General features: G+C 51.1%; 5 protein-coding genes across 8 annotated transcripts in view; 2 read left to right on the top strand and 3 right to left on the bottom strand.

Moving 5' to 3' along the window:
- Positions 1-8,903, bottom strand: part of ALG9 (ALG9 alpha-1,2-mannosyltransferase) — a 30,151-nt gene extending 21,248 nt beyond the window's left edge. The window contains exons 1-8 of the mRNA XM_083808578.1: positions 8,688-8,903; positions 7,988-8,126; positions 7,656-7,790; positions 7,005-7,075; positions 6,032-6,120; positions 4,933-5,068; positions 4,479-4,566; positions 4,229-4,334 (exon numbers count right to left, since the gene is read on the bottom strand). Coding sequence (XP_083664704.1) covers positions 4,229-4,334; positions 4,479-4,566; positions 4,933-5,068; positions 6,032-6,120; positions 7,005-7,075; positions 7,656-7,790; positions 7,988-8,126; positions 8,688-8,791 — 868 coding nt within the window. The 5' untranslated portion in view covers positions 8,792-8,903. The remainder of the gene's footprint in view (positions 1-4,228; positions 4,335-4,478; positions 4,567-4,932; positions 5,069-6,031; positions 6,121-7,004; positions 7,076-7,655; positions 7,791-7,987; positions 8,127-8,687) is intronic.
- A 654-nt stretch (positions 8,904-9,557) lies between these two features.
- FDXACB1 (ferredoxin-fold anticodon binding domain containing 1) lies at positions 9,558-14,465 on the bottom strand. Of its 3 annotated transcripts, none has more exons than XM_083808572.1 (5): positions 14,335-14,465; positions 12,244-12,400; positions 11,907-12,110; positions 11,122-11,280; positions 9,558-10,938 (listed from the first exon to the last, which is right to left on the bottom strand). In XM_083808572.1, exons 2-5 carry the CDS (start codon positions 12,387-12,389, stop codon positions 9,762-9,764), a joined length of 1,686 nt encoding a protein of 561 aa, XP_083664698.1. In that variant the 5' UTR covers positions 12,390-12,400; positions 14,335-14,465; the 3' UTR covers positions 9,558-9,761. The 3 variants fall into 3 exon arrangements, with proteins under 3 accessions (XP_083664698.1, XP_083664696.1, XP_083664697.1); XM_083808570.1 differs by lacking the exon at positions 14,335-14,465 and adding an exon at positions 12,836-13,150; XM_083808571.1 differs by lacking the exon at positions 14,335-14,465 and adding an exon at positions 12,888-13,026.
- CFAP68 (cilia and flagella associated protein 68) lies at positions 13,052-15,204 on the top strand (the record flags this gene model as incomplete). Of its 2 annotated transcripts, none has more annotated exons than XM_083808633.1 (4): positions 13,052-13,293; positions 13,711-13,938; positions 14,454-14,520; positions 14,892-15,204. In XM_083808633.1, 3 exons carry the CDS (start codon positions 13,714-13,716, stop codon positions 15,086-15,088), a joined length of 489 nt encoding a protein of 162 aa, XP_083664759.1. In that variant the 3' UTR covers positions 15,089-15,204. The 2 variants fall into 2 exon arrangements, with proteins under 2 accessions (XP_083664759.1, XP_083664760.1); XM_083808634.1 differs by having other exon boundaries at positions 13,098-13,364.
- Positions 15,205-16,282: 1,078 nt separating this feature from the next.
- Positions 16,283-19,849, bottom strand: CRYAB (crystallin alpha B). The gene is made up of 3 exons (XM_083808632.1): positions 19,351-19,849; positions 17,714-17,836; positions 16,283-16,612 (listed from the first exon to the last, which is right to left on the bottom strand). The coding sequence occupies exons 1-3, from the start codon at positions 19,546-19,548 to the stop codon at positions 16,409-16,411; spliced, it is 525 nt and encodes a 174-aa protein (XP_083664758.1). The 5' UTR covers positions 19,549-19,849; the 3' UTR covers positions 16,283-16,408.
- Positions 19,850-20,055: 206 nt separating this feature from the next.
- HSPB2 (heat shock protein family B (small) member 2) lies at positions 20,056-24,245 on the top strand. Its single transcript, XM_083808618.1, has 2 exons — positions 20,056-21,411; positions 22,424-24,245. The coding sequence occupies exons 1-2, from the start codon at positions 21,318-21,320 to the stop codon at positions 22,873-22,875; spliced, it is 546 nt and encodes a 181-aa protein (XP_083664744.1). The 5' UTR covers positions 20,056-21,317; the 3' UTR covers positions 22,876-24,245.
- Positions 24,246-24,669: the final 424 nt, after the last annotated feature.

Genomic DNA, 24,669 nt, shown 5'->3' with positions numbered 1-24,669 from the left:
GATTCTGCCGCTACCGTTCACCCAGACGCCAGTTTTGGTACCTCCTCAGTGTCAACACCACTTAAAATTTCCCTGTTTCAATATGTTCTTACAGCACCGCTTTTAACAGGAGCAAGCCAACTCCACCTCCTGATATTACATACTTGGGTATTGGTTGCAAGCTTCGAAGGATGCAAACTGACAAATTCCAGTCCAGCTGTCATTTATTTGGACTTTTAATTCCCGAAGCTTAAAATCCCAAACAATAAGGAACGCCAGTTCCTCTCTGCACGTTTGCCACTTTCTCAGTGCGATTAGCTCAATCAGTCAGCAAATGACATGCGGGGGCTTTAATCACTGCACTGTTGTGACATGTGTCACATGCCACAGCAATTTCCTGCAATCAGAGCCACTTAAAAAGGGTCCATGTTGAAATTAATCAGACAACTGAAAAGCAGCAAGGAAAACCCAAAACCTCGGCAGCTCCTACGGTTAAATATGATTAGAAGCTGCACTAGTAATGTCAGGAACACGTAGCTGGAGTTACTAAAGCAAAGTCCAAGCAACTTGTGTTTGTTTACAAAACATTTAGTTGTTAGCACTGAAAGCAAATTGCAATTACAGGTTCAGGTTTTGGGAAGTAAGGGTCCTTAAGGGAACAACAACAAAAAAAAACACAACAAAAAACATCTTTCTCTCTCCACCTGCCTCATAATTCTTTCTAGTCCCACAGGAGTACAATCCTCAGTCTGGAAGTCTGAATATAGGATACAGGAGACTGAAAGATGGGGTCAAGCACTGGACACGAACTGAAGCATGTTTCCCTCCTTAGAAATCAGGGCTGCTGAGCGGGACGTCTGTGGAGGGAAATCCTGAGGCACTCTGGGTTATCACGCTGTAAATCTTCCAGTGGACACCTACAAGCGTGTATGAAGAGGGCTTGGTTTTATTTCCTCAGCCCCGGCACCTCCAGATTCTCTTCTGAGACAACACAACAGGTTTCTAAGGACTTACAGAAGGGTTAACACTGACTAGGCCACACTAGTAACAAGTTCTGTAGAGCACCAAGGTCTCTCCCTATGAAAACAAACGTGCTAGATGTGGGTACCACAGCCTGCTTCCCTACTCCCACTGCAAGCTATGGCTGCTTTAACACAGAAGATTTCAGCATGAGAAAGCAGCTCTCTTAAACTGATACAAACTGTTACCCACCAGCGTCTTCAGGCTACGGGTAAGCTGCACAGCACAGACAAGCCCCAGACCTTCAAAGAACAGATTGATGCTTCCACAGCATCGCCTGCAGACCACGGCAGAAGATTTAGCTTCCTGTCAGCACCCCGCATGCCAGAGCTGGGCAGACACGGGCTGCAGGAGATGCTGATGAAGCCATTCGGGAGACCCTGCCTCAGCCACAGCTCACGGTACTACGGTTCCACGGGGAGAACAACTGGAAGCAGTGCCAGACGCTGAGCCAGAAATTGTTCTGAACTTCGTGCTCTGCCCCAGGCTTCAGGAGCACTTCTGGATATCGAACTACAGAGAAGTTGCTAGAGCTTAACACGCTACCATGCTGCGGCTTCATCCCGGCGATGGTGAGGCTGCTTCAGGACAAAGCAGGGGTGTTCCGGAACGGGCTCCAGCTATGGTGGCCCCCATCTCGTGTCTGTCACAGGCTGAAAGCCTGCATACAGCCCAGCATTGTAGCTCAGCTGTTAAGCAGTAATTAAGTCACAATAATTTGATCATGAGTCACAGCCCTCATTCTAAGCAAGACTGATTCAGTCCTAGCATAACAAACAGTCTTCTTTCAGCGTTTCATTTATTTTCCTTCTGTTTAAGAACCAGGACTCAACAGAGCGAGGTGTCACACAAACAGCCCCAGCACACTTCACCTGAGCTGAACAAAACTTCCCCGAGTGCAATCACAAGGCAAGCCAGAGCCAAGCTCTGATCTCCGGAAGCGGGGGAAAGCCTTTGCTGTGAATCGAGTGTTTTTGAGACCCACGCACACAAAAACACCCCAAGGCCTCAGAATCAGACTTAGGGATATCTGCTTAGCAGCTCCTTTCCCTCGGCTATAGAAGCCTAATAATCACCCCTGGGAATTGTTTATTGCATAGACTACATTAATCCAGAAGGGACACAGTGCTGAAGGAAGAAAACACCAATAGCCTTTTCTTCAGGACTCCAGTCTGCATGCAAACCGCAAAACTAGAAATAAAAAAATACCGTGGTGCTTACGCTGAAGATGATACAGGCTGATTATTCTGCAACCTCCAGCAGCTTTTGCTCCAATCATGTGAAAGTTGGGAAATCCCTGTTCCAAAGCCAAAAGGCACTGGCCAGCCTTTCATCTCCCCTCGCAGCGTTATTCTCCCCAAGCGTTTTGAAGCTCTCCAAACACACGCTGTTGTCCTGGCCACACTGCATTAAAGAGCAGTTTCAAGCAGGCTCTTTTTCTAGCCTGAGGATGTTATATGAATGTCACTATGAATAAAACACTTCAGAATAGATTGGTCCCTGGAGGCTGCTGGAAACAACTCATGCACCAGTGTGGAAAAGGTCAGGCATGAGCCCATGCCAAAACCCATCAGAAACAGAGCCTGGAGTTTCCATTACAGAAAATTCACAGCAACAGACTTCAGAGCCTTCCTGCAGAGATGAAGGACCACGGCAAAGCAGCTGTTGTCATCTTGTGCCATAGCACAAGGAACGATTCACCACTCAGCACCACCCAAAACAGCCCTTCAAATGAACCACCAAATATGGCCTGCGGGGCACGGCCAGAAAGCCTCGCCACTAACCGCAGCTCAGTTCCTCCCAGAATACCTTGATGGGGCTGAAAAAACACGACAGACATTGCAGAGACCTTGCACCCTAAGCTCCCTGAAGTCTCTACCAGTCCTCTGAAGCCTGGAAACATAACGCTCTGCTGCTTTTCATATCTGGGAGACATCAAGAACATGAAGAACAAGAACAATGCAGCGCAGCGGCAGCTCCAAACAAGCACCACGGCCTTGCCATCAAGGTTCAGACCTTGTAACTCACCCAGCATCCCAAATGGCCAGTCCCCGGGAACCCCTGAAAGGCAGACGATTTGCCTGCTGATTAGATATCACTGATGACAACTCTGATACCTCTTGACATCCATAAATTACTTCTAATTCCTTTCGGAATCCTACTGAAGTCACCAGCTTAGTTATTTCCCATGGCAATAATTTCTGTAACTACATGTTGTCTCAAACTTTTCTGCATTTCTTCTCACTTTTTGCTACCACAAAACTACACAAAATGAAATGTTAATCCTGCCTTTCCCACTGTCTCCCTTCAGAAGCTTAAGTAAGGCAGTTTCCTTACTCTGTATTCAGCTCTTCCTCTGGGAAGTATAGATAATTCTTACGTTGCTTATGGAGAAAAAAAAAAAAGAGCTTATAGAAAGAAGACAGCAAGAAGAGCCAAAGTGTTGTTATCACTACTTGTCACTAACTTATCAGTCTTCAGAAGGATTGTTTTCTCCTCAATTCGTTCATCCAAAAGAAATGGGGAGCTCAAGTGTTGCCTGCATGAGTCAAGTTGGCCCTGCCTCCAGCGTGACTGCCAGAACAGCAGCAGGTGTAGTAATTAACCTTTCTTCCTTCTCTGCAGTCTCAAAGATGCCTTTATGGTAACCTCAGATCCTGCCTTCCAGCCAAACCCAGGCCGCACACTGCCAAATAAGCAAGGAGACTCAAGCCACAGCATGGAACCAGGAAGTCTGCAGAGACCTGACGTGCACTGGAAGAACTATAGGTTCTGCGCTGCTGCTAGCTTCCCAAAGTTCTGGGGCCTGACTGTGAGGAACAACACCAGCCAAGAACCAGATTAAAGCTGACACAAACACATGCACACACAGATCACATGCGCCCATGGCACTCGCGTTACATCCAGACAAGTTTGCTGCTGACAGGTCTCAACAACCCCATATCACAGCAGAGAAGTCTCATGACGGGTTCCTGAACTTCAAAGCGAACAAAAGCTGCTTAAATCACAGCATGGGGAACCAGACGGAAGAAAATCTGAGGGCCCTGCCAGTTTCCAGCTCGAGACAGACATCCTGTGGCAAAAAGCTGGAACTGCAGCCCCTTGGCGCTTGCAGGCTGCCTGCTTTTGAGTACATCGGAAAAAGGATCAGAGATCAAAACCTCGAGGGTCACCGTGCCCTGACAGCAGCAAGAAAACGGTCAACTTCCTCATCTTATCTTCAACTCACCGTAGAGATCAGGTCCGTGAGAGGTGAAGACATTGTATAAAACGATGTTGAGAGGCGCAACTACCAGCTTCCCGTAGTGATAGCTGTCCACAACTACCAGGGGCACCTGAAAGAAAGCATCTATTATTTGCAGAGTGCCAACAGCTTTTGGCTGGACTGCCCAACAGCTCTACGTGATTTTGTTAATGGAACCTGCTCCTTCTATTGCAAGCCCAATCCATTCCTTGTTTGTGCTGTTATAGGGACTCACCAAAAACAGGATCAACGACACCACACACCAGTTTAAGAAGCTTTTCCACCTCTGCTTCATTATTAACAAGTCAAAGGCAATAGGAAGCCTGAAAGAGAGACCAAGCATCAACTAGAGACTATCCTTCCCCGCCACAGGATTTTCTGCCGCAGAGCGAGTGAGGCAGTAGCTGGAAGCAAACCATCACAGGGGTCGGCTACTACGCCACATTCCCAACATCCAACCCAGGTCTTATCCTCAGTATATTAGAGCATGGAAATCTTCCCAAGCCAAGCTTTTCAAAAGCAAAGAAATCAGGTTGTGGAAGCCTGTCACAGTGATCCTGGACTATGCTGGCTGCTCAGCCCCCGCTAGTCTTCTCCTCCAGCTCTCCAGCCCCTACATTTTCCCCAAACAGGCAACAAACATAGTACATTTGGCAAAGTACAAAGTTCCTGAGCCTTCCTCTCCTTACCCAAGCGCCGCACTGAAGGGCCAGCCCACAAGGGCTCCAGCAGCTATGCCCAGCACTGCTACAGAGGTCTTGTCCATGTACCAGCCAGTCATGGCAATCACTGTGGTGTACATGCAGAAACTGCTGGGGAGGAAGGCTGCAACACAGAGAAAGAAAGGGCTTAGCACAGCTGCCCCACAGCTAGGGATCTGCAAAGGCCAAAATAAGGCTAATCGTCTCACTCATTCCATTGGATTTGGGATGCTATACAGCCAATTCTCTAGTCAGTGAAAACAGAAAAAGAAGGTTCTTGTTATTGTTCTGCCACGGCCAGAAATAATCCCTTTAGGTACAAAGGCCTCTTTGCCCCGCAGCACCCAGCAGTGGTAACCAGTTGACAGCATCCATGGTTGCAGGTAAACAACCACTTGCAACACTTGCTCTACCTTTTATACTCTCCTAGGAAAAAAAAACAAACAACTGGGTACAGCCTGGTGAGAAGGTAGTTAAGTATGAAGAGGCCTATTACCTTGCGAGAACAATTAAGGAAAAGTCCTTTCTCCACTCAGCATCAGCAAAAAAGAACAAAATAGGAAATATCAGCACACATAACCTGTGATATTTCTCTTTAGGTTTCTGTAATGCACACAATACAAAAAACCTTTCCTCAAAACCTGTCTTCACACTACACTCAACACCCACAGCAGGTGTTTTATCAGCCTTACAGTGGTGGGCTTGGCATAAGGGTACCAGTCAGGGAATAGGACTGAAAGGCAGACGACAATGCTAAAATACAAGAGGACCACGTCTGCTTCCTTCAAATAAAACACGTTCAAGGTAGGCTAGGCAACATCCTGTTCAAAAAGCATGGCCCACTGCAGAGACCGGAGAGAACAACAGAAATAAACATGCCCTGGAAATCGTTAGAGTGATGCCAGGAACATCACTTGAATCAACACTTTGTCACTACACCTGCCATGAGAAACACCTGCAAGAGAATACAACAAACTCTCCAGCACAGGGTGCTGATTGCCAGAGAGATTTCGGTGCTGCAGATTTTCTTCTCTGCAGCTGTCTTTGGCTTCTATGGCCAAGGTCATTGCCGCAGCAGCAGACCCACCTGCAGATGAGCAGAACATCCCCGTGCTGAGAACTAAGAAGGCCAACATCAGCCGACTCACATGTAGCCCAAACTTCTTGCACACAGCCCTAAGGAAACAAAAGAGAATTAGAAACTACTGAAATAACCTCAGCGTGTGAAATAATAGTACCCAATGCAGGCAGAGCCAGAAGCAATCCACAGAGCATCTCAAGAGCTTTAAGCTGAGCAATTCTCTTTACTCAGCTGCCAAAAGCAATCTGAAAGGCAAAGCCAGAGGTGGACTTAGGATCCTCCTAAGCCACACTAGTGCAAAACTCCAGAACAGACTTGGCTTCTACCAGTGTTAGTTGCACAAATTTCAAGGGAGTCTGTGCTGCTTTAGCGACATCAGTCTCAGATTCATACCCATCACAAAACCCCACTGTGCAAAAAGCCCCAGCTCACACTCTCAAAACCAGTCTGTTGCCAACAGAAAGTCAGGCACCGTAACGGTTTGAAAGCCACAAATGAAGAGGCAGCAGGCAAAAGTAAAAACCCAGATTAGGCAAGGTGATTGTATCTGCCAGGGGTGTTGACAGCCACTAAAGCATGAGCTTTAACATACATTACAGAGAGCAACTATCAATGCATTCCACTAAAATTCACTGTGATAAACAAGCACAGCACCAGTCTCTCCTCCAGCAGAGCTCAGTTTACATTCCCACACTGCTTGCTGGTATCAGTGAAAATAAACAAGTGTAATCAATGAAGTGCTGAAGAGAAGATGTGGGTGGCAGATCCAAGAATATAATTGTGTCCCGATAGTAGAATTCTCACCAGTATTTCATTAAGTTACCTTGAGAACATATATCTTGAAGTTTCACTGTGAAACAACCCAATTTACTCAGGCACATTTACACATCAGCCTCAGGATACATTTCTTGTGGTAATAACTGGATATGGTACTAACACTGCTGCAGAGCATTCACAGTAGACAGCTTCTAATACTCACTTATAGAAGTAGAGCTCACAAACACAGCTCAGGAACGCCAGGAAGCATCGGAGGAAATAGAAGATAAGAACCTAGGAGATGTATCCAAAATCAGAACAAGGTTTGCGATGAAGCTTATGAACCTACTGCTAACAAGCGAGTCCGAATTGCAAAATTTCTGAACAGCATGGAGCAACTCTGGCAGCAGCGAATGAGCCTACTCTTACAGGCCCTGATCTTGCACCAAGGGATGGCTGAAGCTCCAGCAGCTCAAGGCCTACCCTCTAACCCTAAAGTCCTTTACAGCAAAGAAAATTAACACAGTCCACTGAACTGATCAGAACTACTCCTCTTTTGTTTCATGCTATGCAGAAACACGTGAAGTATGGCAGAATGTGCACTTGGTAACTTTTTTTTTTTTTTTTTTTTTAAGTATTCCTGTGAGCTGTTTGCAATACAGCTTGCAAAATCTTAAATTTTTCTTTTATTTTTCTTTTCTTCCTTGGTTCTTCTTGAGTTAGCTCACATACCCTTGCAAATCCTTACAGGGATGTCAGCACTTGTAGACTTAGCGTTTCGTAACTCTGACAACAAACAAAGCAGCTGTTTAACTCAAACTAAAGGCACTTCAAAAAAATAATCAAAAAAGCAGTTTTGACGCATCTGATTTACCTTGTTAGTTTGTAGAACTCTAGCATGGAACAGCGCTGGTAAGGCATGAAGCCACAGGTAAGCATAGGAGCGGATGGCATAGGCTGGAGAGTATTCCCACGTCTGAAACCCCTTCCCATAAACGAGGTAGTGTGTCTAAAATGAAGATTAATGTATATTAGTGTATATATGAAGTGCATCACACCGTAGACAGTTTTGCATTTCCCACTTCTGAATTCTTAAGTACGTTTCTCCTTGAAAAATACAGATTAGCAAAAGGTTCTAAGAAAATCTGCATTTCTGCAGACTAACTACAAGCTCCCAAGTGCCTCCAAGGCCGGAGAGCCACTTACTGGTTCCCAGTAGTTAAACGTCTCATCGCAATCCGAGATGTTGCTCAGGAGAGCTGCACAGAACCTGGCTGAGATGAGACACTTGAACGCCGTCGACCCTTCAGGGGCCCACACCTGTCCTGCTTTGCTCCCAGATGGTCTAGTACAAAGAATACAAATATGCAGCAAGACAACTCAGTAAAAAGAACATAAATATGCACCAAGACGACTCATTAGCAGTATCAAGGCTAGCTAAGTGACAGCAGGCAAAGAACTGACAAGAACCTGCATGCAGAAAGTCACTGACTGCTATCCAAGGGGCCAAGAAATAATTTTATTTTGGAATCCCCCTTACTGCCTGAAAACATCCCTTGGGCAACACTTCCAAACCATCCTTTTCCACCTTATCACTGCAAGCAGCCCCTCTCCCCTCACACCTTGCACACAGAGGAGGCTCTCACACCCTCTGCCCTCCTCAGGGGACCCCCAACACCTCACGACCACCACCCTGGGGACCCCCAGCACCCCACCACCACCACCCTGGAGCAAAAACCCACAGCCCAAGGCCTCTGCCCCTGGTCGGGAGGAGCGGGGGCGCTGAGGGGAGCCCCCTGAAGCGGGACACACCAGCCCGGCCCGCAGCCACCCCGGGGGCCGCCGCTCCCCCTCAGCCGGGTCCCGCTCCCCCCCCCGCCGCCCCTCAGCCCGCCCCGCCGCCTACTCCAGGCGAGCCTCCTCCGCCTCCGAGCGCGGCCGGCCCGCCTCGCCGCCGCCTCCTCCTCCTCCTCCTGCCCGCGGCCGCTGCCGGGCCCCTTTGACCGCCATGCCGAGTGCGGGCAGCCGGCAGCCCGCTCCCTGCCTCCAGCGGACGAGACGGGAGCGGCGCCGAAGCCGCCGGCCGCCATGCCGGGTGCGGGCACGGCCCGGCACCGCCTCACGCCGCCTGCGCGGGCAGCCGGGGGAGCTCCGCCCGCTGCCGTGTCCCTTCGGCCCCGCCGTGTCCCCTGAGACTTTGTTATGTCCCTTCAGACCCTGTCACATCCCCTCAGCCTCGCCGTGTACCTTCAGCCCCTGTCATGTCCCCTCAGCCCCCACCGTGTCCCCTTAGCCCCCGCCAGCTGCCTGTGGTAGTTGCACCCCTTCAGGCGAGGCTGCTCCCCTCAGCCCCATGCCTGCAGTGCAGCGGAGCACATCCAGCGTACAATCACAGAATCATTAAACTTGGAAAAGACCTCTAAAATATCTGGTCCAACCATACCCTAACCAACAATGTCACCCACCAGTACTAGGACCACCTGGGGGCTGCAGCAGCCGCCAGTCACCCAGCACAGCCTGGGAATGCCTGCAGTGTCACCAGAAGTTGGTGGTGGTTACTTAGTTCTCTTAACAGTTGTGAGAAGAAAGAGCTTTTAGCGTCCACCACTGCTGTTGGTACTCAGTACAACCCATCAGGTTTCCTGTAACCCAGCCCGTTACTGCAGTTTTCTGTCAGCAGCCACATCTATTGCAGCTATAACACAGCGTTCATAGCACAGCTGTCTGTTAGATCAGTTTACCCTAGCAAAGAAAGGCTCCACTTTAAAAAACGAGGTTTCATTACACACACACAACACAAAAACGCTTGGTCTTTATTAACAAAATTCCCACATTTAAAGTGTGCGCCGGTGCCAGAGCCCACGCCGCTGGTGCGAGAGGCCCTGCAGCACATGGTATGGGGCCCAGCCAGGTGCAGCCCACGTTCTCCAGAGCAGCAGCGAGCCCAGGGCCGCCCGAGCCCCTGAAGGCAGCCATGGCCCTACCGGAGAGCTACGTGCAAGCGCTGCTTCAGTTCCTCCCGGCAGAGCAGCTGCATCGCCGCTACCTCCCGGCGGCTCAGGGCCTTGTCACAGGACTGAAAGGTCACTCGGTAGCAGAGGCTCTTCCGCCCCGTCTCTGACTGATGGAAGCTGTCGATTAACTGGATGGATGCGACCGTTTCGCCTGACACCTGCCTGGCAATGGTGTGAAAAGCAACCTCATCAAATTGTTCCCCGTCGGGAACCCAAAAGCTGACATCATGCACGTAGGAAGGTGGATAGAGAGAAAAACTCTTGAAAAGCCTTAGCTCTCCTCGAGGAAACTGACGGAGGAAGCGTGTGTCTGATGTCCAGAGCATTCGCCAGTCTTGTATTCCACAGAGCAGCATGGCTATGAGGTCAAGATTCAATGAAGCAGAGACAACAAACAAATCCCTGCTTGCTAGTTCATACGGAGCTGTCCTTATCACTCCCACACAGGAGCCCTTCTCAAAGGAGTCTAAAGTATCTACCTCCATGCAGAGGAAGTACTGAATTTTACTAAGCTGAGATTCAAAAGCAGCAAAGTCATTGAGCTCAGTTGTTTCAGAGCTCGTTGCTTCATGCAGACTGATGTTCAATTGAAATCCGGAGACAGTCTGGTGAAGAGAATGTATGCTGTTCTTAATTTTATCCACTAACATCTCTATACAGCTGTCCTCTGCACCTCTGTTAACTGCACATACAAAAACCATCTCATGAAAAACAGGCATAGAGTAAGGAGAGATAAGACACTTCCTGAAAACTGGGCCAGAAAAAACATAAAGTGTCCCAGGGACAAAGGCTGCACTTTTTATTACTGCCTGAGCATGAGGTAAAAGGGAAGGTCTAAGACAATACTGTTTTGAAGTTTGACATCCCTCTTGTACATTGTCATCTGTGCCCCTGTAAAAATCAATATGGGAAAATAAAATTGCATTTGCCTGCCCGCTAGCCATTTCTTCAGTGTCTGGAGTCTCCTCTGGGCTCAGAACAATCCAGAATATATTGGAGTGGCAAACACCATTGAGGTGACCTTGGAAGAGTAGAGAAAGGCAGTAGTCAATGCTTTGTAATGGAAAGGCATGGCTGAGCACTGCAGTGAGCTTCTCCTTTATTGTCTGCACTGGATGATTTGAATTTAGTTCTAAGAAACCCCTGTGAAAAGTAAAAGTACAAATTACAGACACCACTAGACAGACTTCTGTAAAGGGAGTAGATTCTGTAAAGGGAAAAGGAGGGAATGCGAAGCAATTCCATTTTATCAGAGACCCACACTGCTCATTCCCACTGAGAGTGCACGTGTGTTATTGCCAAACAGGTGGCAGTTATAAAACTTACCTGTTAATTTTATCCACAAGTACTTGTGGTACTTGAAAAGAAATTCTTCGCCTTTCCAGTTCTATCTCACAGATCATAGGTTTGAAATACGCAAGTGGCATGCTTCGTGTGAAAATGTGGTTTAAAGCACCTTCTATACAGAAAGATTTATCTTGACTCCTGGCAATACATAAAAACACAGACAAGTCATTGATTCTTTCCTGTGTTTAATGTTTCCTAAGTGAGCATGACATAGATAACTCAGTGTAACACTAACACACCTCTTGCTGAATGCTGGGTCTTGTTAGGAGACGACAAAAATGTAACACTAGCAGATTTTTACTGGGCAGATGGTCTGATATTGGAACAAGTTGCACACAAAGGTTGTGTAGTCTGCACCTGACTCTGAGCAACTCATTCCACTTGGCTCTGCCTTGAACTGTAGGGTCGGACTAGGTGATTGCTGGAGGTCCCTGCCAATGTCCACCACACTGTGAATCTCTGATTGTCTCGTAAACAGATACACACACCACAGTCCCTCTGTTGTCTTCAGGCTGGGATTAATATTTGTTCTGCAATGGGCCGTTTTGACCTTTAAAACATTAAGATAAGTTATCTTTTACAGAGTACTTTCTCAAAAAGCTTTCATGTTTCATCTTGGCTGTTCTGCTTACAGGCAAAAAAAAGAACTGCATCTATTTTATGGCAAATTAAAGGGAGTTTCTCTCTCTAAAACAACATATCATTGTGACAGGCATTGTAAGAGCACAAATATCAACTTCTCAGTTTTGTCACATCTTAGTTACCTGTAGCCTGTACATTTATATCCGTGGATAGTCTCTGCTTTGAAAGGATGAACATTACTCAGGATAAATCCGGCTCCTGCTGCCACAGCCACTATTTGCCAGCTGTTGTGCCATTCTCTCCTTGGCTGATCAGCAGGTGTCCCCCCTTGTCCATTGCAAAGAGCCACATGGACCTCTCCCTCCTCTGTCAGCACTTCTGCACAGCTGGAAGGAAAGGCAGGCAACAAGAAAAATTCTACTAGTGCACCCAGAAAGTATTTAATGCTTGCAAAACACCTGTAATATTGCTAGAAAGCTGTATCTCTGCAGTCAGTTAACACAGAACTGTTTTACTCACCTATGGAAAAAGTGAGCAAGAAGCTCCCTGTTCTTCACTACCCCAGCTTTCCTCCCACAGTGAGGGAAGTTGAAATAAATGCAGTCAAATTCTCTTTTTGCTGGTAAAAAATAGTCCTTCAGCTTGGTGCAGTCCACAGAAAACATAACTTCAGCTCCTTTAAAAGAAAGATGAAAACAAGACTCTTATTATGGAATATTTTAAACAAAGGCAGCAATTATACAGCCCTCTCTAGTCCATTTTAAAGCCTGTCACAGTGGCAGCTGACAGGCAGCTTCCCACCCTTGTGCACTAGGAAAATGAGAAACCCTAGGCTCCCTTTGCTCTGTTGCAGAGACTTCTGCTGGCTGTTTGCACTATGTCAGCCTGATTCGACTTTAGGGCACTTAGTCTCTCGGACAATTCCAACTCCTCGGGGACAAAAGTGATCTTGTAAGGCACCAGGAGCGGCGAGGGGCCGACAGGAGCCCTGCAGAAGCCTGGCACCCCCAGGCCCGTGCCCGCACGAAGGCACAGAGCCCCTCAGCCTCGCGTGCCCGCCGAGGCACAACACAACCCCAGGGCCCCACCACACCGCCCGGCGCCCACCCACCCCTCTCCCGCAGCCGCTCGATGTTCTCCGCGGCTCTGCCCTGCGCGGACACCTCCTCCTCGCTCTCGTAGCAAGTGGCCACGACGCTGGTCCCCGCATCCCCGCAGAGGGAGGCGGCGAAGGAGAAGTTGCCTTCTCCGAGCAGCAAGACCCGGCGCTGCGCCGCCATCTCATCTCCCCGCTCCCTGATGGCGACACTTCCGCGCGTCGCTCGCTGCTGACGCCGGGCTGCATCCTGGAGGGTTCTGCCAAGGCCCTGCTGATGAGCCTGGGTTTGGGCTTGGGACTGGGCCTAGCCGGGAGCCGTCAGCCATGGGCTGCTGTGGCTGAGCCCTGCGAGCATTCCCTGGCCCCGCGAGCTCCGGCTGAGGGAGAGGAGCGACGCTGTGAGGCCGCCTCTGCTCTTTGTGTGCCCTCAGCTGCTGCAAGGGGCTGGGAGAGTGTTTCACAGTCACGGGGTAATGACGCTGAGAGGCTTAAAACAGGAAAAGGCAGGCTCGGGCAGGGGACCTGGCTTGGCGTTTATGAGGTCTGGTCCCTGGGGCCTTGGGTGAATTACTTTGTGTGTTGCTAAGGGTGGGTAAAGTACCCTGAGAAGCCCCAGGTTACATGTGAAGCTGAGAAATTCGGTATCCCTATTTAACAGAATAGATGCTTACCATACTGCCGCCACCCCTTTCTCTCCCCACCCCACCCCCCAAAAAAAAAATACTTTTTCACATCAAAAATGAACACAACCCTCTGATGCCCTCCTCACAGCTGGAGGGGCAGGAGGATCTCCCTGTGCAGTCACCAGGGAGGAAGGGACAACATTCCAAGCCATCTTACACCCTGTTTCTATCCCAGCTGCTCACCTTGCTGGTTTCTATTCCCAGATCATGCCCAAGAACCGCTTTTACAAGTCCCTCTGTGGCTCCTTAAAGCATGCTGCTGGCCATGGGGAAAGGCAGACAGACAGGGACAGCACTTCTAAGTTTTTCCAGTATGGCTGGAGGTGCACCACCAATGAAAACGATTACTCAAACAAAACCCTTATGGGGAACTGGAATGAGGAGCGCTACGATATAGAGAAAATTGCACAGCCCAAGCCACTTCCTTCCCAGGTATGTGCTTCTGCTTTTCCACATTGTGGAGATAACAAATCTCTGCTGAGATGTTCTTTGGTCGCTTAATTTGTCACGCACACGGGGCATTATCCTTTCCCTCCCCAGCTCTGAACGTGATAGAGGTAAGCCTCCCATGAGTAGCTTCCCTTCTGCTGCCCTGCTCATAGTCTTTTATACTGGATTTTAAGGCAACAGCCATCACTTTTTCCTCTGCTGAGTGCCCTTAAAGCACTGTTCCACTGCAGGACAGAAGATGTGAGAAATGCTTTCTCATTTAATCTCAGTCTTACTCCTTCTACCAGAGGTCCCAGTCAAAATAACTTGCCTTTGCTGTTCCGTGTTTTGCCCTCAGATGGTGAATCAAAAGAAATCACCCAAGTTTTGTGATCTTACCTTAGACTGTCTTTAAAGCAGTAGTGTAATTGCAGGTACTTTGGTCTTCCTGTAAGATACAAAATGCTGGAGTTTTTAGCTTATATTTAGCCATGCTAAATGTGAGCTTTTCTTTTCAGTACTCTCACTGCTTTGAAACAACATACTCTTCGGATTACAACAAGGAAAAGCATCAGAGAACAAGAAGTACGTGCACAAAACTGAAACATAATCTGTTTGATCTGTAGCATGGCTAAAGAGGAGCTTCTGAATGACATTTTTACTTGGAGGTGACAGACCGGTGTGTTCTCATTGCTGAGTTATATTCCCGCACCACCACAGAGCAGGTCTTTCGAGTCATTCAGGGAGTGGCACTTTCATTTCAAGTGCTCTTGTCTAGCTACCTTCATCACATTTATCCCCAAGGAGTTTATGCTGAAAATTCCAGTTTCTTGCTTCTGAGCTTGAGCCTAACAAAATCCTGCTCTATAGAAAAGATTTATCCCAGCTGCACTTTCTGGGTATCTTCTTACTATTTTAGACTTACTTTCTTAAATTGGTTTTGTTCCTCCTTTTAGGATTTGAACGAGAACCTCACTGGTTTCCAGGCCATCAGCCTGAACTGGAACCTCCTTCATTCAAATCAACTGCACAGTCCTGCTACACAGTAGACTACAGGCCTCCATATGGCACCAATTTCTTTGCTCTTGTCCAAAATTCAGAGCAGAAGCAAGAAGGATACAACAGATGTGGAGGGACTATGCCTTCAGAATAACAGGAGGCCTGTCTGCTAGCAGTGCTACAAGGATATCCTTCAAGCAAAAAACAAAAGAAAACAAAACAAAAAACTATTACACATTAAAACTAAATATAGAATAATGTGAAATATGTTCTTCCTGCTTTCTAAGCTGTATTGTTTGTAACCTTTGAGTTTCCTGTGCAGAGGTCACACTACACCTTGTCAGTGAAACTCATCTAACTGGAACAGCTTTTTAGAATCAGCTGGTAGGAAAAACTAGAGCCTGGCATTTAGGTGTGATTTGGAGCGTTTGACAATGACCCCGCATCACTGAGTGCTTGTTTTGTTTCACTTAAAGCCACGGAAGAAGGCTGCCTGACAAGTTTGTGTGAGATTTAAATCGACCTCTTCTAACATAACTTTTATCTTAGAAGGTATAAGGAATGTAGAAAATAGGTCAGAGTGTGATGATCTGTGTGACAGATCCGTGGCATTCTGTTTTTTTTAGCAGGAATTACAGAAATTCAATTCCAGTAAAACAGACTTTCCTTTCTGCTCATATCTCTTTGAAGCTAAGCCGATGATGACAAATGAGAAAGACTCAGCAGTGTTTTGTACCACTCAACAATGTTAGCATAAATCAGATGAATACTGTAGACTTCAGATGCTATTTATTGTTTGAAGGGCACTGACAACATAGTTTCAAGGTGATGTGATTTGTGCCATGACAGCAGGGCATTTTCTCCTCTCTGGGTGTATCTGTGTTTACTGCAGCTTTGCAGTTGTCATCTGCAACTGCCCTAAACTGATTGCAGCACTTGGATGCTTCCACATAACATGAGTCATTCGAGAGATATAAGATACAGCTGTTCTCTGTTCAGTTGTTATCTAATACCTACACTTCGAATGGGTTTCGGTTGTCACAAAGTTGTCCTAACAACCTAATCTCCACTGGAGAAGCTCTTCTATTGCTTGTGAAACACTCAGAAATCCTCTGGAAACATTGAAGGAAAAGGCTCATGCAATTAGATGTTTGCAAAACATTAGAGAAAATGAAGTTAAGCTAGCGAAGTGTTTCTGAACACCGAGACAAGCTCTCCTGGACACGCCTGCCACTCAAGCTGTAAGCAAGAGTGATGCCAGGCATGTTTCCCTGCACAACAATCTTATGTGGCCTTCTTGAGCCAACGCTTCCCTTGTCCTGAGTGCTCAAAACCAAAAACTACAGACTGCTTATTCATGTTTTATTTGTTAGTAAACTTACTCAGCATAAATAAATAAGAGTGGCCATTCAGTACAGCTGGCATCTGATGAGAAGTGCTCTTGAATGGCCCTGGGGTGACTTTAGATAGCAGCCTACTTCCTCTGGGCTCCTGCAATGGCAGGTTTCTCTTCACGGGTGATGGGAATGCTGCGCTCGGGGACGTCGCTTTGCTTCCTCGGTGCGCTCACCGTCAGGACACCATCCAGAGAGAGAGATGAGGTTATGGTCAGGGGATCCACGTCAGCTGGAATCCTGTATTTCCTGTTGAACTCCCTGGCGATAAAGCCATGTTCATCCTGCAAAAGGAGAAGAGAAGGAACAGCCCTGATTGGAAGTGTTCACGCAGTTCCACCTAAACCTACGCGTAAAGTCTGAGTTTGGGAAGCCCCAGCTCTCAAAGGAAAACTTCTCGGAAATTGAAAAGAGTTTTTATTATGAGATGCTCTTTGTAAAGAGCTGAGACTGGCTGTAGCGAGAGCCTGCCCTGCCCATGCTACAGGTGCCTGCAGGCACACTGTTTGCAGGAGCAGACTTTATATTGCAGCTCTCGTGCCAGCCAGAGACTGGCTTCATTGCACAGCGCCGTGCTGTCACTGCTAAGGTGCAGGAGCTACATCCATGTCTGTTCCTGAGGGTCTCCAGGGCTCTCGTAACACAAATCCCCAGTGAGCTGATCTCAGCTGTAGTGCTGGAATATTTTCTCAGCCAAAAAGCTTTGCAGAAGCCATGTCAGACTTACAGGCTCCCACCAGCTACAAGTAGTGCTGGATTTTCTGATTGACCCATCTGGGCTCCCAGAAGCTCTCGGAGCTGACGGTTACCATGACATATCAACTTCATCATGAGGATTTGTTTCCTTCTGGGGTGGGCAATCCCTGTTACCTACAGCTTTGGACATGCCTTTTGACTTCTCTCTGCCCGATTGCCGCAGAGGTGCCCAGAGCCAGCGAGCAGTGGGGTGACTGACAGCAGAACGCAACCTTTAAGGGTTACAAAGTGCTAAATGGGCCTTTTTCAGGAAGAGATAGCCTCCTGCTAGTGGAACAGGGCAGTGCATTGATTCATTAAGTGGTTTAATTATTACAGTTCATTGTTAACTTATTGAGTGCCACCCTGCATTCTTGGCCACTACCCAGAAAGAGGGAGGCCCAGAAATGCCCATTTCAAAGCTGATTTCCCAGTTCAGTTCACAGCTCGTGTAACACAGCAATAAGCCACCCTGCTGCTGCCCAGGCTGGGGTCAGCACAGAGCATCTTCTGTTAGGACTGGATCAATAAAAGCCACTAGAAGTGTCTGAGACGAGCACAGGAGAGGACTGGTTTGCAGCCTCCTTGTTCAGCCACAGATGAGGAAGCTCACACCGGCTCTACCAGGGGCCCAGTTAAAGCAGAGGTACCTGGCGCTCCTCGTGTTTCCCGTGAATTTCTACCATGTCCCCGAGCACCTTCACTTTTAGCTCCTCCGGGGAGAAATGCTTCACATCAAGATTTACAGAAAATTTGTCCTTCTCCAGTCGCATCTGCAAAATAAAGAGATGGCTTCAGGAAAGAGCCGGCAAGGGTTTCAGCTTCAAAAGGCTCTCGGCATACAGCACTTCAAGGCTTAAGCTGGTATCTCCACATGCGCTGCCTGACCTCCTTCCTTCAGTCCTGGTGTTCTCATCTGGCCGGGTTTGTGCCTTGCTACATTAATGCCCATCACTACGGCACCTACAACGGGATGCTTTGGCTCAGTCACAGGGGATAAACATTTTCTGGGGTGTGAGGAAGAGACCCTCTCAACCTGTATTTGTTAAAGCTAACTCTTCTTACATCCGATTCCTTTCACAGAGTGTCTGGAGGTTTCCAGTCTCTGCGACTGGATGTTGCTAAGTCTTTCTGGAAAAAGAAACCCTGACAGTGCAGCTGACTGCAGCTCATCTGTGTCACTTGGAGGCTTCCCCCTGTATCGTCACCCTTTAGTAGCCAAAATAGCATGCCACAGGCGAGCTCTGCTGCCTCACTGCCCACCTCTCTCATCTGAGCAGCAGGACTTCTGCTGAAACCGAGTCACCTGCTGCTAATCCTACCTCCTTCCCTTCCATTTCGCACTTTATCACCTCCAGAACATGCTGCTTTTTGCTGGCTGCTGAGGTTGAATTTGCATTTATTGACTGTCTTGGACAAGTAAGCGGGAGTTTACAAAGTCTCTGCCTTCCTGCTGCATTCGTGGCCAGGAGCAGCCCCAGTGCCAGCTCTAGGCTTACTGCTTTCTGCAGTTTGACCTGGGAGGCTTCCTCCTCCTCCTGCTAGGCTACTTGTGAAGATTTCTCCACTGCGATAGTCGGATGCTGTTATCTGTGATGCTTATTGTGGCTGCTTCAGCACACAGCCAGACCCAGCTCACTAAACCGAGGGAAACATTAAGCAAGATTAAGAAAACACTTCCCCCTCGCTCCGGCTCTGAGTAGCTCTGTAAGTTACTTGTGAGCAGACAGCTGACCTGCAGCCAGGGCAAGGTCATCTGAGCTGTGTGCCTCTTGGCTCAGCCCCTGGAACAAGCAGAGGGCTGTTTTGGGATCCCTTGGATGCTGCGTCTTTCTGGAAATGCTGCTTTGCTCGGCGGCAGCTCTTTAACCAAGGCCCCTTTTCACCCCGCAGCCGCGGGCACCCACGCTGCCCGGCACCGGGGTCCTGCAGCCCATGTGCTGTTTGCTTCTCAGGAGGGAGCAGGAGTGAAAGTTTTGCAGGAAACTCGGCTTCTTCCTTGCTTCCATCAGCTCTTACGGTCATCTGCAGCACACACAGGGCTCAGTCTGTCTCCGTGCCCACAGCTACAGCGATGCTTGCTCCCGGTCACAAGTGATTAGCAGAGCGTGCAGAGGTTCTTGCCTAAAGCGGAGGAGCAGACAAACCCAGCACCCTTTTCCCCAGGGATTTCCTGTTAACCACCTACAAGCAGCTTCCCAGCTCTCAGCTCTCCCAGCTCCCCGGCTCCAGACCCGTCGGGATGCGCGCCCTGCGATAGCAAAGAGCAGTAAGAAGGGAAGATTACCTCCGAGAGGCCCGTCTCCAGCCAGCTGGGCATCCGAAAGATGGGGGATCTCATCAGGAAGGGGCTGAGGCTGGGGGAAGCGGGGAGCAGCTCAGACTCCTGCAGGTGCTCTCCAAAAATCTGGTCGAAGATACGACTCGGTGCCAACCAAGATAAGAGAGGTCTGCGGATCAGGGGGTTGTGAATGGTGATATCCATCGGAGCGCAGCGGAGGAGCGGAGCAGAGGACTGTGCTGCGGTGCTGTGCCCGGAGCAGGGGGCAGCTTTATACCCACACGGCTGGCGGGGCCTCTCCCCCCGCGGCCTCTCGAATAGTGGTGTCAGGGATTTTATTGTCCTGCTCCTGGGCTGGTCCCTCCAGCGGTGCCCAGGAGCTGTCTGGGGGATTTGAACGGGCTGCTAAGGAGGAGGGGGAAGGGGAGAAGAAGAAAAGGAGCCTAACGGGGCAGCAAGAAGCCCAACTGCCCAGCCGCCCGCCCCGCTCCCCACGTGCTGTTTATCTGCAGAGTCCCAGGCGGGCTTTGGCGGATGTTCCCGGCTGCTTTGGATGCCAGCAGGATCAATGCCGCTCCTATCTTTGGCTCACACGGAAAAGGACAAGGGGCCGTTGTTCCCGGTGACAGCACCGAGGCCGCAGCTCCCCACGGCACCCACGTGTCTAGGAAGAGCTCTGCCTCTCCCTGAGGCAAAGGGAGCCCCAGGCCCGGCTGAGCGGGAGGGCAGGATGGGCCTGGGGAGATCTTGGCCGAGATGCCACTGAGAGCGGCTCCGCAGCCCAGCCAGCATCGCTGCCCTAGCACTCGCGGGGGTGTGCGAGTGAAGGGTGATCTCCGCATCGCATCAGCCCGACACCTCTCCTCCTTTGCCCACTACAGAAACCACTTTGCTGGAGAGAGCAGAAGAGCCCAGCGCTCTGGGAGCGGAGATAAAGCGGGCACAGCAGCGGCCCCATGGAGCTGCACGGCTGCGTGCCCTCTGCGGGATGCAAACCGCCTCCGCCTGCGCCCCTGCAGCAAGCTCATTTCTTAAAATTAATGCTCCTAATACGCCTTAATTCACACGTTTACTTTGGTTCCGGCTTTGCCATTGAACCTAAATCATGAGACTGGGTTCAGCCTAGCAGCTGTCCTTAAGGGACAAGGACGTGTCTCCCTCTGAGAGCTTGCAGCTGAAATGCAAGCTTTTTGCATCGAGATTGCTGGCCCAAGGGCATGCCATGCTTACTGCCAACACCACCAAAAGGGGCTGACCCTCCTCCTCTCAGCTTGCCTGCAAGAACAGGGAGCAGAATTCGCTCCGTGCAACAGCCCAGCCATAAATACCTTCTCCAATTCATCAGCAGCAGTGCACCTGCTCTCGTACTGCAGGGACATGGGCTCACGGAAATCTCTGGTTTCAGGGTACGAGGAGCTTAACTGGGCACCAACCCCCCCAGTTCAACAACGTGGACCTAGGCCAGCTTTCGGATGCCTGCTTAAGTCATGTCTCCAGCACAGGCGTCCCTCTGGGTCCCACCACTCGGTGCTGAAGCCCTGGCCGGGGGACAGCCAGCTCGCAGCAGCACCGTTCGGGATGTGGGGTGATGACGGTGACTTTGCATGACCCGACTGAGCACCAGCCGCCACGAACCACTGCCCTGTCCCCGCGGGGTGCCTCAGGGGTGTCAGGACCAGCGTTTGGGGCTCTGAACCTGCCCCCTGTGCCCTGCTCGAGGAGGGGATCTCAGGGGAAGGGGTGCAGGATCCTCCCCACGGACAGGCAGAGCCTGCGCTGCCCGCAGGAATGCAGCGAGGAGCTTCCCTCGTCACCCTGGCGAGGCGACCCGGGGCCTGTGCGCGGGGCTATTTTGGTCCGTCTTTTTATCACACACTCCTCCCTGCGGAATTCACCCAACTAAAACCTTGCAATCTGCAGCCTTCACTCTCAGAGGCGGCGAGCGCGCGGACGGTCCCCTTCCCCGGCACGCCATGGCTGCACGGACCGTGCCCCACGCCTACCCCATGAGTTCCGAGTATGAGTTCGCCAACCCCAGCAAGATCTACGACCAGAACTTCGGAGAAGGTAAGGAGGGAGGTGGGGCCCCCCGGCACCTTTCTGTCCTCTGCTGGAGGAGGCTGCTGGAGTCTCTCTGGGGAGGCTGAGCTCCAGAGCGGGGCTCCTGGAGCCAAGGAAGCTTGAGCATGGGAACCCAGGTAAAATCAGGGAGCAGTACCCAGGGTGTTTCTCTTTAGGTCCATCCCCTCCATCCATGCCCAGTGCTGTCTCCCCTGTCCCTCCCTCATGCCCCCAGTGGTCTGTCACTCGTGCACACGTTGTGCCAGTGCAGAGCAAAACGCTCCTCCGCAGCCTGGCTACGGGTCAGGCTTTCCTCCGGCAGCCCCCCACACCTCCTGCCCCACGCACACGCCATGCACACCCAGAAGAGGCTGTGCAGGACACGTCCCTGCGCTCGCCTTCAGGCTGAGCGGGGAGCCCTGGCCTCGGGAGAGGTGGGCAGGCAGCGCTCCCACCCCTGCCCGCGGCAGGAGGGGTGAAAGTTTAGAAAGCTGCTCGTGCAAAGAGAGGGGGAGATTTTGTAGCCGGGGGCAGCGGAGAAAAGCTGAGCTGGGGTGTTGAGCACAAAGCCCAGCAGCGGCTGGCGGAGAGGAAGGAATGTGGGCAGCAGCAGAACCATTCAGTGCCTGCACAACAGCGTGAAAAGGCAAAAAGCTCCAAGGAAAGCCCCCCGGACAATGGCACACAAAAGGCCTTTTAGTTCTTCAAGGGCAGTTTCTTCACCATCAGCATTTTGCCTGCCAAGCCCTGGCCGTGGGCTTTGCACTGCCAAGCGCCCAGTGCACCCACCAGTCCCTCCCAGCGCACCCAGCAGGCACTCGTGGTGTGCGAGCGAGTAGCACCAAGCGTGGTTTTGGAGGCACAAGGGCAGGAGCCACCAGAGACTCCGTCCCCATCACGTAGACGATGTGGTGGCAAAGCCAAGGTGTTCGCTAGGTCCCAGCCTCCTCCTGTCCCCCTGCCAAGCTTCCTTCTCCAGCCCCTTGCCCGGGAAACCCTCACCGGGTCTCATTTTCAGGTGTGTCCCCATGTGAGATTCTAGCCCCTGCCCTGTACCACGGCTACTACATCAGGCCCCGCATCAACAAGCAGCTGGACCGAGGCACGTCCGAGGTCAGCCTCAACGAGCACAAGTTCCAGGTGTTCCTGGACGTCTGCCACTTCCTCCCCAGCGAGCTCACCGTCCGCACCGTGGACAACCTGCTGGAGGTGATGGGGCAGCACCCGCAGAAGGCTGACCGCCACGGCTTCATCTCCCGAGAGTTCACCAGGACCTACATCCTCCCGCTGGACGTCGACCCCTTGCTGGTGAGGGCCACCTTGTCCCACGACGGCATCTTAAGCATTGTGGCTCCCCGGACGGGGAAGGAGGTGAAGGCCAGGGTCAACGAGGTGAAGATAACCCACCAGGAGCAGCCGGTGGGGAAAGAAGAACAGTCTGAGGAGGGAAAAGGGAAGGAAGAGTCCTAAAGGCCCCAAAGCTGGGCTTGAGTGGGGGGGTTAGGGGGGGACAGGGTGGGGAGTCACAGTGCCAGACCCCGATTTCTCACCACCAGCGCCCAGCAGGGCTGGGAGGCAGCCGTGCAAACGCCAGACTTCTGCTTCTTACGGCTGATGGTTGGAAAAAGGGGCTTGGAATTGAAAAAAAAAAAGGGAACCGAAGTGTTTGTGTGAGGGACTGTAATGCAAGTTTTCTCCTGGGCCAAGCGCCCGCCGAGCACCATGCCCTTCCCTCACCCCGCATGGGAAGGGCGACTCTCACCCAGCGCCGGCCCAGAAGCTGCTCCTGCCCCAGGGAAGGAACGAGCCCAGCGCCTCGATTCGGAGCCGGCGGCTGACCTGTGTGCAGACACAGGGCTCTCGGTGGTCTGTAAAAGCGCCTGCAGCTCTCGGGAGGAAGGAGAAATAAACCTGCCTCCGGCCTGCTGTCGTTCGCCCTGGGTTTGCGTTGCTTCTGGCCACGCCATGCGGCGTGGGCTTGTGGAGGCTCACGGTGAGAGTCCAGAGCTGGAGCTGGAGTCAGCCCGAGTAAATAATCACCAAGCCATGGCCCTGCCTCAGACCACTCGTTTATGGGACGCGAGGCTTGTTCACACGCAGACCACTCAGCTCTTGTGAGGGGAGCAAACCCCAAAATGCCGAAGGGAAGGGCTCTGCTCAGGTCCCAAACGCCTTGCTGGCATCGCAGCACCCGCTGTGGAGCCACAGAGGGGAGAATTCTGCCCCTTTTGCAGACACGGTGATGCTACCGGCTACACGAGAAACCTATCCACGGCCGTGTGATGCTGGGCCAGGGATCGGGTGTGCTGCTACCGGCAGCAGCTGCTGCCTCGGCCGGCCCCAGGGCTCAGCAGGCGCCAGGCACAATCCTCGTCAGTGCCAATTAAAGCAGCCAAATTGCTGTGTCACTGGCCAAATATGGGGGTCCCTGGCAGGGCTCCGTGCAGCCCTCCCATAGGAGACAGAAAAGCTCCAGGGACCCATGGCCGGAGCCTCCTCCTGCCGGGACGTGGCTGTGGGTTTCTGCACGCTGCCTCCCTGCACGGACAGCACCAGAAAGGCCATGCTCAGGCTGCTCCTTCGCCCAGCAACCTCCGTGCTGCTGCTTTCTGCTCCTCGGGGCCCCTGCCAGCAGTGAGGCTCAGAGGGAAGCGGAGAGCTGCCCCGCTTGCCAGCACCATGGGAGCGAGCAGGAGGGCGACTGAGCATCCATCCTGCCCGGTGCACATCACCCACACCCGTGGTACGTGCCGCTGAGGGATGCCCTTACTACGTAGGACCAGATAAGCTGCTGCCAGAGAGCATTTCAGTTGCTGCCAAAATAAAAATCTTTACAAGAGGCTTTGTGTAGGTTATTGGTAATAATTGCAGAGATAACCCTCTGCTAGTGGCCAACAGTCACCTGAAGTGCCCGCTTGTAAGGGCAGGAACTTCCCAGCCCTCGACAAGCGACCGCTCTGTGTGCAACCCCCCTGCTCCTGGGCGCACGCAGCACCAGCCTCCAGCACCGCACACACCGCATCCCACTCGCAGCAGCACCCACCCGGTTCCCCAAAAACAGCCACGGGGCCTGGGCTGGGGCTACCAGGGAGCGGATCCTAAGGCAGAAGTGGCCAGATGAGTGCAGAGCTCTCCCATCTTCATTTTTTGGAGACGATGCCAGCTCGCTGTGTGCTGTACCACTCCCATCACAGTGTGCTCCCAGTCCCCCAGTGCCTGCAGTACCCCGACACTGCTGCAGTGCAAACACCCAGCATTAGCAGC

Source organism: Anser anser, assembly GCF_964211835.1.
Source record: "Anser anser genome assembly, chromosome: 22".
In the NCBI taxonomy this organism is placed as follows: Eukaryota; Metazoa; Chordata; class Aves; order Anseriformes; family Anatidae; genus Anser; species Anser anser.
The sequence above is the reverse complement of the archived record's forward strand: the minus strand, read 5'-3'. Positions and strand labels throughout refer to the sequence as shown.

Excerpts from the sequence above, each read along its gene's own strand:
- FDXACB1 (XM_083808570.1), bottom strand. The coding sequence starts at position 13,004 with ATGGCGGCGCAGCGCCGGGTCTTGCTGCTCGGAGAAGGCAACTTCTCC. Across the intron at positions 11,281-11,906 it reads TATAAATGTACAGGCTACAG|GAGTCAAGATAAATCTTTCT; the intron begins GTAACTAAGATG and ends ATGTATTGCCAG. Across the intron at positions 10,939-11,121 it reads CTTGTGGATAAAATTAACAG|GGGTTTCTTAGAACTAAATT; the intron begins GTAAGTTTTATA and ends TACTTTTCACAG.
- CRYAB (XM_083808632.1), bottom strand. The coding sequence starts at position 19,548 with ATGGATATCACCATTCACAACCCCCTGATCCGCAGACCTCTCTTATCT. Across the intron at positions 17,837-19,350 it reads TGGAGACGGGCCTCTCGGAG|ATGCGACTGGAGAAGGACAA; the intron begins GTAATCTTCCCT and ends TTTATTTTGCAG. Across the intron at positions 16,613-17,713 it reads GGAAACACGAGGAGCGCCAG|GATGAACATGGCTTTATCGC; the intron begins GTACCTCTGCTT and ends CTCCTTTTGCAG.
- HSPB2 (XM_083808618.1), top strand. The coding sequence starts at position 21,318 with ATGGCTGCACGGACCGTGCCCCACGCCTACCCCATGAGTTCCGAGTAT. Across the intron at positions 21,412-22,423 it reads CGACCAGAACTTCGGAGAAG|GTGTGTCCCCATGTGAGATT; the intron begins GTAAGGAGGGAG and ends TCTCATTTTCAG.